The following is a 14,033-nucleotide window of genomic DNA, read 5'->3' on the forward strand; positions in this document are numbered from 1 at the left end:
AGGCCTCCTTTGAAAACTTTTCGAAACTCCTTTTACACCGCCCGTACGCATCTCACGTCAACGCGCCTGGCATATTATCTCACTTGCGCGTACAGGGTGCGCTGTTACTGAGGCGGAAACATCAGCTTTCGCTATCTCCTCCCTAGCACAAATTGCGAGATGCTGGGTTTCAGAATAGGAAAATTACTTTGGCCTTCTTTCAACATTATTTTGCCTCTGCCAAAGAGCGGGTTTCACGTAAGATATTTACAGACTTCATTTATCTTTGACGAACTTTGTTCAACGTCGCGGTCGCATTTTAGGTCATTACGTCCTCGCCATGACTTTTGCAGGGCATTGGAGGCGCTGTCATGATTCGCATAATTGTGACCGGTCTAGCCTCGTTAATTGTTATTCTATGCTTTACTTGCCAAACCACTTAACGGTCTCTTTAGATGCCAAGTTTATCACTGTACAAATCACTTCTTGGCCCGCGTAATTGGCCTTGACGATAAAAAAAAAGCTTGTTTAGGTTTCCATAGCCATTGTCTGCCACTGTCGTCCGCAGCACATTGCATTAAAATTTTCCCCGGACCGCTCACCATCTCGCGATCAGAGTACTTGTCATTAGAAAGGCTATGTATTGTTATTATAATTACAGTACAGGTCACATGCCTAGCCAGAGTTTGGGGGTGTGGCTCGACCCCCTTCTCCTGTAATTTTTCAATTTTGCATGCGTATATATAAATGCACACATACAAACACATGCACGAACATACTTAACGTATGATTGACCCCCCCACCACCCTGAAAAAAATTTCTTGCTATGCCCCTGGTACAGGTGCCGTAGCAGTAGTTACTAAGGTTTGAAAATAAAGGTTCACCAGTTTGCCCTAATGTTTCTGCAACACGTTATTAACCATGAGAAGAAAAATGTTTGTTTAGAACATCGCTCATGCTTCTTCTAATGTTGAAAAATGCCTAATGGAGAAAATAACAAGAGAATGACGCTCACTTATTTTGATCACTGTTGGTTTTTGATCGAGATCAGGAGAGGGGTCAAGCATAAGTCTTTACAAAATGCTGCTTGTTTGTTTGGCACCAGATCTTTTTATGGGAACAGTACACTGCTTATTTCATACCGTTCATGTAGTCCTGCTCCACAAAGGCTTGACTGGATAGGAAGTTTGTGTCAGTGGTTGTTCAGGTATATTAAGAACTGCCAGGGCACTTGCAAGGTTCTAAATGTCCTTATAGAATGTTGTCAGTTGGTACTTTAGTTGTCACTAAATAGTGTCTCTGTCTGTTTAGCGCAGTTCCACCTGCTTGTTCAGTAATGCGTTCAGTGAGTGGATGAGCATGTGACTATGGGTGATTGGATGTAAGGTAACATCAACAAATATGGTCATGAGTGCGGGTCACCACCCACTTGTTGCCAGGCCATGCTCAATAGTGACATTAAACTAACCAAATAGGCTATTATCCAGAAGAATTTTGCAAAATATGAGTGTAGAGGGAGTCAGTAAAAGTACACCATACATTTCTTTTGTACAGATATATATTCTGCCTGTTCATGCTAGACAGATATTTTAGAAGTTCTAGTTGATTAAGTGGTGGTGTTTGATTTGGGCTTTAATCATTGAATAAGTTTGAGTTTAGTCTTGTATTTTTGTTCATTGAATATAATGTTGCATAAAAAAAGCAGTGTCAGTTGTCTGTATGTTGGAGGGCTTCAGAAATTTTGGCTGTAACAAGCTGAAATGTTAGCACAGAGAATAGGTGAGCTTATACGGTGCATCATGTGCTATGTTTTGGCAGCTATGAGGTGCTTCAGCATAAAGACGTGGCATTGTAATCTACTACAATCTTGTTACTCTTTTATTTTTTCTTAGATTGTCACCGCAATGTGTTATTCTATTTATCAGTGGTTAATATTGCAGGAATTTTCATTACAAGCTATGTCAGTTTTGTGATGTTTTCTTTTAGTATTAACACAGTTAAAAGTCACTGAAACGTTTGACCATTCATGCACATTAACCATGACTGCACCGCAGACGGCTTGCACTTAATGGAGTCAATAAAGAAACATGTGCGGTTTACGAGCAAAAAGAAAAACAGACCTGTCAATAACTGAATCCTCAGTGAACACAGAACTTCAAATCTTCCTAAAAGCTCACTTTTAAAATCTTTTAACAGTGTCTCCCACTTTCTGTCATTTACTAAATTCACTCTGGGTGGCATTTCAGGCTTCTTCACCCCTGTAGATTCTTCTTATTTTAACTTGTTCATGTATGTATGAAAAGTTTCTTGATTTTCTTTCCTCGGCAAGGCTATTCACTGCTTCTTACTTCCTTTTCGTACAGAGAAGGGGTCATAAAGGACCAGTGTCTCACTTTTTCTTTTTATTCTCTCTTGTTTTTCCTCTCCTCTTTTTTTCTTGCGGCCACCACTTGAAAGGATGCAAGAGCTGGAGAGTGCTCTCCTTTCAGAATGCGACCTGAATACACTGCGGCAGGTTTCCAAGATGAAGCCAGTTCCAGAATGCTTTCGGGCATACGTTTGGAAGGTGAGTATTTGGGGGTGGGAGAGGGAATCCTGTGCATGCTATGGAAAAGGGTATGCTAAGTTTCTGGTCGCTTGAGCTGCAGCATCCTGTACAGATCTGCATTCTATGGTGGTGTTTGTTAGTTGGGAATTGTTAATCGTAGCTGATACTGGGCGAATTTTTGGGGGTGAATGCACATAGAATTAGATGCTGATGACCTGAAAGACTGTCTTGTCCTTTTGTCCATCATTGTGTGCTGATATGGTATGGATTATCTTTTAACCTTTTTTTTTTTTTTGCAATTCCACGAACTTGTTTTCTAAGTAGAAGGTAGTTAGGGAATGCTTTTCAGAGTACGTTTGGAGGTGAATGATGGCGCGTGTGCGGGGAGAGAGAATCCTGTGTGTGCTATCGAGCTAAAGCAAAAGGGTCTGGCTATTTTCTGATCACCTGAAGTGCAGCATTTGCCTGAACTGATAGAGTAGCGGAATCAGCGAGTTAGGCATTGTTGGCTGCAGGCCATCACTGTTACACTTCTTGGTGTTAGTGCAAGTATACTTTGATCCCGAGGACCTAAAGCATAGGATTTCATCCTTTTGTCAACATTAATGTGCTGCTTTGCTATGGCTCCTCTTGGGAACCTTTTTGTAATTATGTCACTGCATCATGCTTCCTTTGTTTTCTTTTACAACTTTAATATTGAGGTTTTGAGCAGCACATTGGAAGCAAAGATAAAGGTGGTTATTTAACTGCCCGAAATCCTGCATTTGCACCAGATCCAGTGTTGTTTGCACTTCTGTTTTTGAGTATGTGTAACATACATACTTAGCATTATTGTCTGTCAGTTCTCATTAACATATTTATACGTATCATTCACATATTGCTCACTATTTTTTGGTCAGGAATGCAAGCAGAGTGGTCGCTTTAGCTTTCATAGTGTCGCCTGCTTTGTATAAAGTGAAGAGCAATTTAGTGTCTTCTTTAACAGTGCACTGAACTGTACATATCAGGATAGTACGTCAGATTCTAAGCACATACAACAATAACAATGTTTGGAACATATTTCACACTATTTAAGACGCTTGTAATTTGACCTGCATGTGAAATCAGCTAATCTGCACCAAGCATGTTACAAGAAGACATTAAATCTTTATTGGCAATCCCTGGATGGTCGCTGGCAATGTGAGCATATCACCATGTAGCTCATTCTCGCCTCTCGTTATGTTTTGCTGTAGCAATTTGTACCAATTGAATGTGTTGAACAGATAGATCTTCCTCAGGAGTATGAAGTGTAAAATTGCCAGTTTTGTTTTCACACTGGAAACTATTTTTGAGAGTTCCCTTATAGATGCGGATTTTTTAAAAGTTAAAATGTTGATATTATTGTAGGATATTGTGCACAACCCCAGAAATTTTCATTAATGTTTGCTTAGTACACAAAGAAAATAGTGGTCACGTTGTTCTGAGCGGTTGTTGTCCATAGCTAGTGTTACAAAAGCACCCTATTCCTCCCTGCACATTCGTGCACCTTTGTATCTCTCTTTTCGAGTGGTTCGTTATCATTCTTTCAGATAAGCTTGGGCGTCAAAGGTAAAGAACTTGGCGATTGGGACGAGATTTATGACCTTGCAGAGCAGTCACTGATTAGAAAAGACTGTCAGGCACTTGTTGGTGAGTTGATCTCATATTTTGTTTCTTTTTGTCCTTTTGCAGTCGTTTTTGTCATCAGAGGGCAAGAGACTAGCAAAGCATTCCCAAAAGACATGGCATTATTGTGGGCGCTTGCCTTTTCCTTTCTGCAAATCGCCCGTTAGTGTATCTAGTGGATAAGGACTAACAGCACATTTGTCAGAGGGAGCTATTACACAAGAGCAAGGTCACTTCGATTAGTTGATCCAGTCTATGTTGTTCACATTTACTTGAAGCTTGAAATTATATAGTAGTGATAATCATTTGCATCAGGCAAGATGAAGTGATGAAGATGAAGATGGCAGGTTCAGTGACTTGATGAATCTGTAAGCACCAGCACACTAGGGAATTGTAACAATTAGTGAATGGTGCACCTGCCTTCAAAATATTCAATATAACAAATGCTCACATGTGGACATAGTCACTAGTGCTAGAAAGTATGCAGAGAACCCTACCGCTGTGGTGTTAGGGGTTATGGCATTGTGCTAGTACTAAGCATTAGGTGGCAGGATCAAATCCTGGCTGCGATGGGTACATTCTAATGGGGGCAAAATGCAAAACACACAGGTACTTTGTGCCTGGTGTTTTGAAGAAGCCCACTTAGTCAGAATTAATCCTGAATCTTCATTAAGGTGAGCCTTTTAATCATATCTTGGTTTTGGCATGCAAACACCCAGAACTAAAACAGAGTGTGACAAGAGAAGCACACGATGAGTGGAAAAATCAAAATGCACAACAGGATTTATGCACTCATTTTGACTGCATAAAACAATTTATGTGACTAATCAAATGGTTGTTGTAAAGAGACTCATAAAAAATAGTCATGTTACAATGCAAAGCATTTCAGCACCTAATCTGCTTCTTGTGGTAAGAAAGCTCTCCTAGGCCTGTGCATTATTATTATTATTATTATTATCATCATCATCGTCGTCATCATCATCATCATCATCATCATTATTATTATTATTATTATTATTATTATTATTATTATTATTATTATTATTACAGCTCAGACCACTTATAACGTAACCGCTTACAGTGCAGTACCGGCTATAATGCGGTTTTTTCTGACTCCCGTTTACCTTCCCATAGAACTCCTTGTATACGCATACCGCTTATTGTGCAGTCCCCCGAGATGAAAGGCCGGTTATAATGCGGCTGCCGGGACGTTCTCAGAGATGCGAGGGAGCGAGCGTGCTTCTCAGCGGAGATGCGCCGGCGGCGGAGGGAGCGGCGACGGCGTTACGGAGGAGGAGGGGACGCGGAACGAACGAACAAGGAGCGGGGGGAGAAAAAAAAGGGACTGCGGTGGGAGGCAGCAGCCCGGCGCGGGTGCGTGGTGTGTGGAGGGGGAGCGGTTGCGTGGCCGACGGAGAAGCCTTTGCCCCCCTTTCTTCGGCCGCTTGACATGCGCGCTCCGCTACGTACGGGCGCCCGCGTCCGCATCAAGGGCGCGTTACCGCTGTTTGTCTCCGTCGGGAAAATAGTTGCTTCGTCGTAGAGCGCAGATATCGCGCGTGCAATCTCGATTCCCCCGAAAGTAACAATGCTTTGAGACGCGATTGAGTTTTCGCCTTTGCCACCAACAGGCGGACTTACAACCTTGAAAGACTTTTTCAGGATAGTTGCCGCGGCTGTTCTCCCGACCGCGAACCGAAACTTCGTTTATCGCGCGATGCCCTCGGCTCGCGAGTGCGATCTCTGCTACGCCCGATCTCCGTGTTGTCTAGGGCGAGCTTCTCGTGACGGCATGCGAAGTTGCAACGCGCACGCTAGGCCTAACGGGCACTAGCTGCCATATCGGTGGCCGCGGACTACAGAAGTCGCGGTTTGGTGCCGAGTCAATGAAACATTTTGCATTTAGAAGGGGTGGCTTACATCTTTAACGAAAACGCGGGCGTGCGTGTGAAACACTCGAGTGGTGGTTTGCAGTCGCCACCGTTTTCGACATCGCGCACGCGCAGTATGTTACCGCGGCGACTTCCCGTGACGGCGCATTTTTTCCGCGTTCGTTATGTCGGCACCGCAGGTCCGCGGACGCTAACCGTTCAACATTTTCAAATGTAAGCAGATGCAAACTTGCGTCCCAGTCGCATGCCTCGATAGTCGGAATCGCGCGCCTGCCTGTTGGTCATGTTTTGCACACGTGCAACCTTTCAAAAATGTTGATTTGGTTATAGTGCGGTACCGCTTATAGTGCGGATATTCGCGACTCCGGAGACTTACGTTATAAGCGGTCTATGCTGTATTATTATTATTATTCAGTTCTGAGTCTAATGTGAATTTTTAACATATACTAATGATAATTTATAATCCTTAATGTGGAACATTTTACTACATTCAGAAATGTGAGCCATAGCTTCTGGTGACTAGTAATCAGTGCGCCAATTTCTAGACCATGAAATAGAGCTGAAAAGCACAGACTGGGCCATGGCTGTGCGTATGTAGACATGCTCTTTTTATCTTGTCTTTTGTGGCGCTTTGGATCGTACCTTTTTTTAATCCTAATGCGATTGTCACAAAAGACGAAACGGCAGTCATGGTAGTACTGTAATTATTGCAAATTACTGTAAGTCATTGGCATTTTAAGTATCCTCGTCACATGGCAGACCGTGTAACTTGCTTAGGTTATCACAGCTATTGTACAGCTGTGGTATCAGAACCATTTGTTTCCTTGCAGATAGGTTTGGTAATGATGAAGAGGAGAAGCTGTCTGTCCTATGTGACCTTGAGTCCGTGCTGACCCGGTTCTGCAAAACCACCGGCTTCCACTACGAGAGCAGCAATGGCTGGATGGAGGTACTGGAGCCCCTAATCGCGCTCCATCTGTCAAAAGAAGAGCTCTACTTTTGCTTCCACGCCCTGATCACCACCTATGTTCCTAGGTAAGCCCGCAGCTTAAAGAATAGATTTTTCTCGCAGTAGTATAAGTTAATTATTCTTTCGCAATACCAAACCCACTACTCTTGCTACAAGTGTCTGTCTTAGTAGTGATAGGACACAGTGTCAAAGGCATTGCAGAAGTGGGGACAACTGGGCAAGTTGGTGTGATAACTAGAGGTCGGATTTTCTGGCATTTAAAAAGTGGGGTTTAGGCCTCCAACGTCGTAAATATAGGCACAATAAGTTTTTACATCAATGCAAATAACTTCAAAACAAAGACGTGCTCGACCTATATCTACAGCATTAAAGCAAGAAATGTCATTGTTTATGATAGCACAAAGGTGCCAACAGTTGAACACAGCCGTGTAATTGTCCTTTTTCCCCACATGGTTTGCAGAACATGGCCTTTCCTTTTATTCTGTAGCATGGTGAGTCAAGTGTCCACTGTCGAACCAACACACTCCTGGGTCTCTTTCTTTTCGGCATTGCTAGGAGGGGCAGAGCAGGAGCAGATAACCAGACTGACCGGAATGGAGGGATGTTTCAGATTGGCCGGGTCAAGACGTGTAGGGACAATTTCTCTCCTGTCGGTGAACACTTTAAAAAGTAAATTACAAACAAAAAAGCTGATTGCACACCACATTTTACTTTCTTCCTTTGCTCTCTGCAATTTTGCATTAGCCAACCGCTTGCGCCATGTCAGCGCGGCGGCATAAGCTGGTCGGTGCGTCCCGTTTCACTGGTGCTTGCGGTTGTTTTCCAGAAGTCGGCTGAACTAGAGGGTTGAACCCCATTGAGTTCCGAACAGTTAATGTGGCCCAGTAACATTAATAACTGTCTCAAACTGCACTCAAAACCGAAACTTGAGGCTAAATAGTGTTCTTATAGGCCCTGATTTTGAAAATAGGTATTTATAGGCACTTATAGGCATTTAGCCACAGACACCAAAAATAGGCATTTATAGGCACTGTAAAAACACTATAAAGCCCTTGTTAACCTCTAATTCATGCTCATGTATCAAATTGCGACAATAGGAGCGCAAGCAAGAAAATAGGCATTTGCCTAAAATCCGATCTCTAGTGATAATGTTATTAAAACTGCAGTTGAGACTGTGCACACCATCCTGCAAGTTTTTAAGGAGAAAGCCTTAAGTTGCTATGTTGGCTGTCCCATCCACAAGACGTGTGCGAGACTTTGCAAAACCATAAGGGCTCGCAAAAGTCTTGCAAGGTCTCGCAAGGTCTTGCCAAAAACCCACGTGACCTTGTCTGAGCGATGTAACATGATGCCGTTATCACACAACCTCTCTTGGTAAAAGGTGGGTGGATCATGGAGTCGATTCAAAACCACGTGAGGTGCAGAACTCTTTTGGGGAGGTCGGGAAGGGATTGATACAATCAACTGAGAAGAAAAAGAAGACGATGGCTTTTGCCTTCGAGTTGTCTTAGGCAAATGCATGCAGGACTGCATGAATTTCTTTTGTTCTTTGTGTACATCCTTGACGCTCTTTATTGACAATTTCATTGAAGGCATGTTACCTCTCGCCAAAAGTGCCAATTTTCATCAGGTTTCGAAGCAACAGCAGCCGCTCTAGCTTGGTGATCACTCTTTACCTTATTCTGAGGTGTTATTTATTTACTCTTAAATAGTTTCTAAGTCACATCAAAAAGTGATACCCTCTTCACATTCTAAGTAAGAACCTGCCATCACAGCTAGAATTATCATCTGTAGAAAGCAATGCAGGTGAAAGACTACCTTGCGAAGGGTAGATTGTCACTTACTTGCGTAGCTTCTGCAGCGTTGCATGCTGTGTTTGAAATGGAATAAGTGTTTTTACTCTGAAAGTGTTGCCACCGTGACAGGCTCACTTGGTGGATGGGTAGGCAGTATTTCTGTGCATGCTGTGGAGAATTCTGTGCATGCTATTGAGCTAAACGGAAATGATGTGGCTATCAGGGTGTCTACCGACCGGGAAAACCGGGAAAACCGGGAATTCTCAGGGATTTTGGGTAGTCTGGAAATTCTCAGGGAAAACTCAGGGAAATTGTGCTCCCATCAGGGAAAATCCACAGTAACTATTGAAAGGCGACGAAAGTCGGGGTAGCGCTTGCTCGATATTTTGTGAACGCATTTTTCAAATCAAACGGCCGCTGCGGCTGCGGGGAAGTGGCACACCTCGATGCTGTCATCGCCTTCGGAGCGGTGAAGTGGGAGAGAATCCGGCTAATGCGTGGCGTGCGGGAACCGCGAACCACGACACATCGTATTGCGCAATGTTGTCAGGGTGTTCTGTGAGTACGCGGTGTAGTTCTGTCATCTTTCTCGCGCGTGCTGTGCGTTAGCGCCCGATATGGTGTTTTTGTTATCGCCGCGTGTCAAGTAACAAGCATGATTAGTTGTAGAAGCGGTAGCAGTAGATGTAACGAGCTTGAGTTATCTTGCAAGCGATCGCGATCGTGCAGGAAGCGGATGTCTTCGACAAGGCTTGTATCTGGCAAGCCACCCCGATCGTCGAGAAAAAAGACGCTTGTTGGCTGTTATCGGAGAGCTCACTCGCTCAGATCCCCGAGCTTCAAAGATGCTATTTAGAACTCCGTGAAGAATATAATGAGTTTCCAGGCGAGAGCTAGCGTAACTAACGGGCCCATTCACAGCAAGTGAAAGCTTTTTTCTTTCTTTTTTTCCCGATGAGGGCACTGCTGAAACAAGTTTTAGGCGGTCGACTGAAATTTTGCGGATGTTTGCTAAAAAGCCGAATTACAAAACTTTTCATAGCCATGGCATAGCGGCGACCGAAATTCGCGACACCGGCACTGGTCCCACATGCTCGATTCGGCGCGCGATGTCGGAAAACAGTAACGTTTCCACCATAATCGGATGTGCCGTAATTCAGGCAGTTGCCGTGCTCTCATGCGATCTTAGCCCGCAACTATATTGCTTTTTTTTGCGATAGCAATTATATAGACACTCCAACGCGAATTTTTTGCCTTCGCCATGATCTTCCTTATCAAGTCCAAATCGCGATTACATCACCCCGCGCGTCGTATGCTCCATGTGCGAGTGAAAGTGCGCGAGCGCTGCCGACGAACGAGGCTTAAGCAGAGATGAAACGAGCCGACCGTCTCATTCGCGCGATGGGCACATGGAGATAGGAGCCGGCGCGTTGGGAAGGTGGGGGGGGGGGGGGCTGCATGAGTCCGACAGGAAGTGCGTACTTTGTACCAGCGGGCGTGGTCGCGTGCGCCGCGGTATCTTTAGTGGGGACCAGCAGACGGCTCATAACTTTGTAGGTGTTGTGCTTTAATTGCAAAACTTCCGTTGAAGCCATAGCAGTGGCAGATCCCGGGGGGGGGGGGGCGGTAGCGGCGATCGCCCCCCCCAAGCCAGCCCCCGCCCCCTCCCTTCAGTGCCTGTCGTCCACCTCCTTTGTCAGGTTGCTTGTCGAGTTTGCCCCCTTTGTCAGGTTGCTTTGCCTGCCACTGTCCAAAAGGGGTAAATCGAATCTTGTCCCTGCTGTCTGCCTCTCATAGCTCTACCCTTTCCTGCTTCCCTATGCACATTTCCAACGAAGGCTTCTTATGCACCGCCATAATCCCCTCTGGGCTGTTGTAAATATGCGTGACCCACCAAAATGCACTGCTGAGCGTTGGCTTCAGCCTTTGTACCCCCCCCCCCTTATGTACCTGAATCCGCCCCTGAGCCATAGATAGGGCACTTGTGTTAGTGCAGTGGCTGCGTTTCCTGAAGGAGCGAGCTGCTAGCCTATATTTATATAAAATTCATTTGTTGCTATCGGATTTACTATTTTGCTCTCGCGGTGAAACTGTGACTCTTTTTTTCTAACGTGGTATGGTTTTCAATGTTGTGCGTTTGTGGAGAGCAAATGGTTCGGTTGGGCAACATGATAGCAAAGGCGTTGCATTGCTGTGGGCAACGCGCGAGGATTTGACAACAACCCGCAGCAGCAGAACAAGCGCAATTCCACAGTGCATTAAACCCGCATTTGTTTTGTCTTTACATGTGACAATCTGGCAAGGCATCTAACCATGATTGCTGCATCTCAGGCTCAACAAAATTGATTTTTATTGCGATAGCAATTATATGGACAGTCTCGGCTGGATTTTGCCGTTGCCGTCGCCGTCATGCACCCTATATGTGTATATATGTATAATATATATATATATATATGTATAAAAGCCCCAAAGAAAAATAATTCAGAAAAATGCTTCCGAAGCGCGGAATCGAACCAGGGACCTCTTGCTCCGCAGCGAGTGGCGCTAGCCACTACGCCACGAAACGCAGATCCTCCACGTAGCTAACGGCGAGCGTTATACACACACCCTTTACCGCTGGACGGGCTCAGAGACGGCCGGCGCTTATAAGCGTTTCTTCATTACCGGCGAGATGGCGCAAGGAGCGCGACGGGTGCATTTAAAAGTCGTCGGCGAACTCGCTCGCTTCTTCTATTTGCGCAGGGAGAACCTTGCCGTTCTAGTGTCTGCTCGCGCGGTTTTCTCGTGGTGAGGGGAAGAGGGATGTTTCGAGCTTTCACCATGATGTCCGCGGTCATGTTACAGAGCGTACGAAAGTCACTCGAGCTCAAGGGACGCCGCTAAACGAACAAACAGAAGATGAGCGCGAACTATCAAGTGTCACAGCTCGACACTTGAAGCACGCTAGTTTCCTTCGCCGCTTCGGCCGCCTTTGCAACAGGAGCGCTGTTCAAACTGAGAGTATCCATTGGCGAGCCTCACTTCATGTAGCATTAGTTTCTTGCTATCGCATTCATTGCTTCGCCCTTGCGGCGAAACTGTGACTTTTTTTTCACGCAAAAAATTAAAAAAAAAAGTTTTTTCATGTTGCCATATTAGTCAAGCATTCTTGTGGCATTTTCAGTTTAAGATTAATCCTTCAGTAACTATGCCTTGCATGAAAGGTCGAATTTCAGTTTAACGAAGTTTCGATAGTATAACGAAGTGAGTTGCCGCTTTTACCAACTTCGCTATATTGAGGTTTATCTGTTCTATGTACTATTCAAATGGGATTAAGTTGTTTTCATTTTCTAACATGCGTATTAGAGAGTGACATCACCGAGCGATATGGTCTCTACCCATCTTGACATAAAGCAAAGTTCTGTTTCACTCAGGGAATTTTAGCAAAAACACTCAGGGAAAACCTGGAAAACTCAGGGAATTTAGAAATGTCAACTCGGTAGACACCCTGGGCTATTCTCTAGTCACTTGAGCCGCAGCATTTTCCTCATCTGATAGAGTTGCGAAATTGGCGAGTTAGGTATTTTTGGTCGTGGCCCACATCTGTTACACTTCTGGGTATCGGTGCATGTATAGGTAATTTGATACCGAGGACCCAAAATGTAGCATTTCATCCTTTTCTCGGGATTAGTGTGATCATTTGCTATGGGTCATCATTGAAACCTTTTTTGTAATTAATTATGTCACTTCATCATACTTTCTGTCTTGTCTTTTACAACTTTAATATTGAGCTCTTGCATAGCTTATGAAAAGCAAAGAATGTGATTTATCTGCCTCAGGTCAAACATTTGCACCACTTCTCGTGTTAATTGTGCGCACTGGCGTTTCCCAGTATGTGTAACACCTACACGTATTTGTTCATTTCATTCGCATATGGCACGCTATTCTTGGTCACAAAAGCAAGCAGAGAGTGGTCTCTTGAGCTTTCATAGTGTTGGCGGATGGTTAGGCTGAATTTATGCATGCGGCTTTTGTGTGTTCACAGGCATTGCGTGAAAGATGGAGCCCCTTTCCACCTTCTGCGGCTGCTGCTGTTGTACCATGACCCCGAGCTGTGCTCGTTTCTCGACACTATGAAAATCACCCCAGACTGCTATGCCCTGCCTTGGGTGAGAATACTCCCAGTACTTTTCTTGGCTCGTGAGTGGCATCTCCTGCCTGCTGAAAACATTCTGGTACCACAGTAATCGTAAAAGGACACTTGATTTTGACTTATGGGCTTGAATTGTGTTTTAAGTCCTTTGAATCAGCACACTCGATAAATGTGTTTGTAAGAAATGATGCCAGAACCTGTGTCTTAGCTGCTGTAGTAAGGTTGAAGGCTGGGTCAGTTGATACACAACGCTGAAAGAATAAACCAGTCAAAAGGACAAAGGAAAGAAGTGGCTCACACAATGACTGGATTATCAACAGTGCTTTATTAACCCTTTGAGGGTCGAATTTTTTTTGCAAAATGGGCTCCAAAAATGTGTATTTTTTTTAATTGCTGGATTAAATTCTTCAGACAATTCTATTTAAGAAACAAATTGTCTAAAAATTTTTTGCGTGACTGTAAAATGACAAAAAAAATCAGTTTTGTTTTTACATAAACATGGTCTATTCGTGAATAACATCAAGCAAAATAGTAAAAAATAAATACGTGATTTTTTATAAATAAAAATTATGCATTGTATTAAACATAGCTCACAGACACAAAAATGAGCACACCAGAGTACTTTTCCGATAAAAAATGTTCTTGCTCTAACACTAAAAACTTTTCAGCACGTGATAGTCAAGATGTCGCTCCTTCATCTTTGTCCGACGTACTGACATCAAGATTCCGATTCTGAATCAGGTTCTGATTCGGCACTTGGGGAATGGTCCACATTGGAAGAATGATACGACGCCCCGCCACGGAGGTCACGGTATCGAATCCCGGCTGCGGCGGCTGCATTTTCGATGGAGGCGAAAATGTTTCAGGCCCATGTACTTAGATTTAGGAGCAAGTTAAAGAACCTCAGGTGGTCGAAATTTCCGTAGCTTTCCACTATGGTGTCTCTCATAATCATATCGTGGTTTTGGGACTTTAAACCCCAGATATTATTTAAGAATGATGTGCGTTCTGTTGCGCAGTGACAAAAACCTGCATTTCCTCAGCTGTAACGTTATTGCACCACTCGTGCGGG

The 14,033-nt window shown here is 44.2% G+C and overlaps 1 protein-coding gene across 1 annotated transcript in view; it reads left to right on the forward strand.

Annotated features, from left to right (window-relative positions):
• The window catches only part of LOC119393287 (TBC1 domain family member 23), a 46,391-nt gene that overhangs the window by 595 nt on the left and 31,763 nt on the right, over window positions 1-14,033 (forward strand). The window contains exons 2-5 of the mRNA XM_037660220.2: window positions 2,437-2,545; window positions 4,096-4,195; window positions 6,894-7,098; window positions 12,854-12,977. Of these exons, the coding sequence (XP_037516148.1) occupies window positions 2,437-2,545; window positions 4,096-4,195; window positions 6,894-7,098; window positions 12,854-12,977 (538 nt within the window). The remainder of the gene's footprint in view (window positions 1-2,436; window positions 2,546-4,095; window positions 4,196-6,893; window positions 7,099-12,853; window positions 12,978-14,033) is intronic.

This window comes from Rhipicephalus sanguineus, chromosome 5 (genome assembly GCF_013339695.2).
Source record: "Rhipicephalus sanguineus isolate Rsan-2018 chromosome 5, BIME_Rsan_1.4, whole genome shotgun sequence".
NCBI classification, from domain to species: Eukaryota; Metazoa; Arthropoda; class Arachnida; order Ixodida; family Ixodidae; genus Rhipicephalus; species Rhipicephalus sanguineus.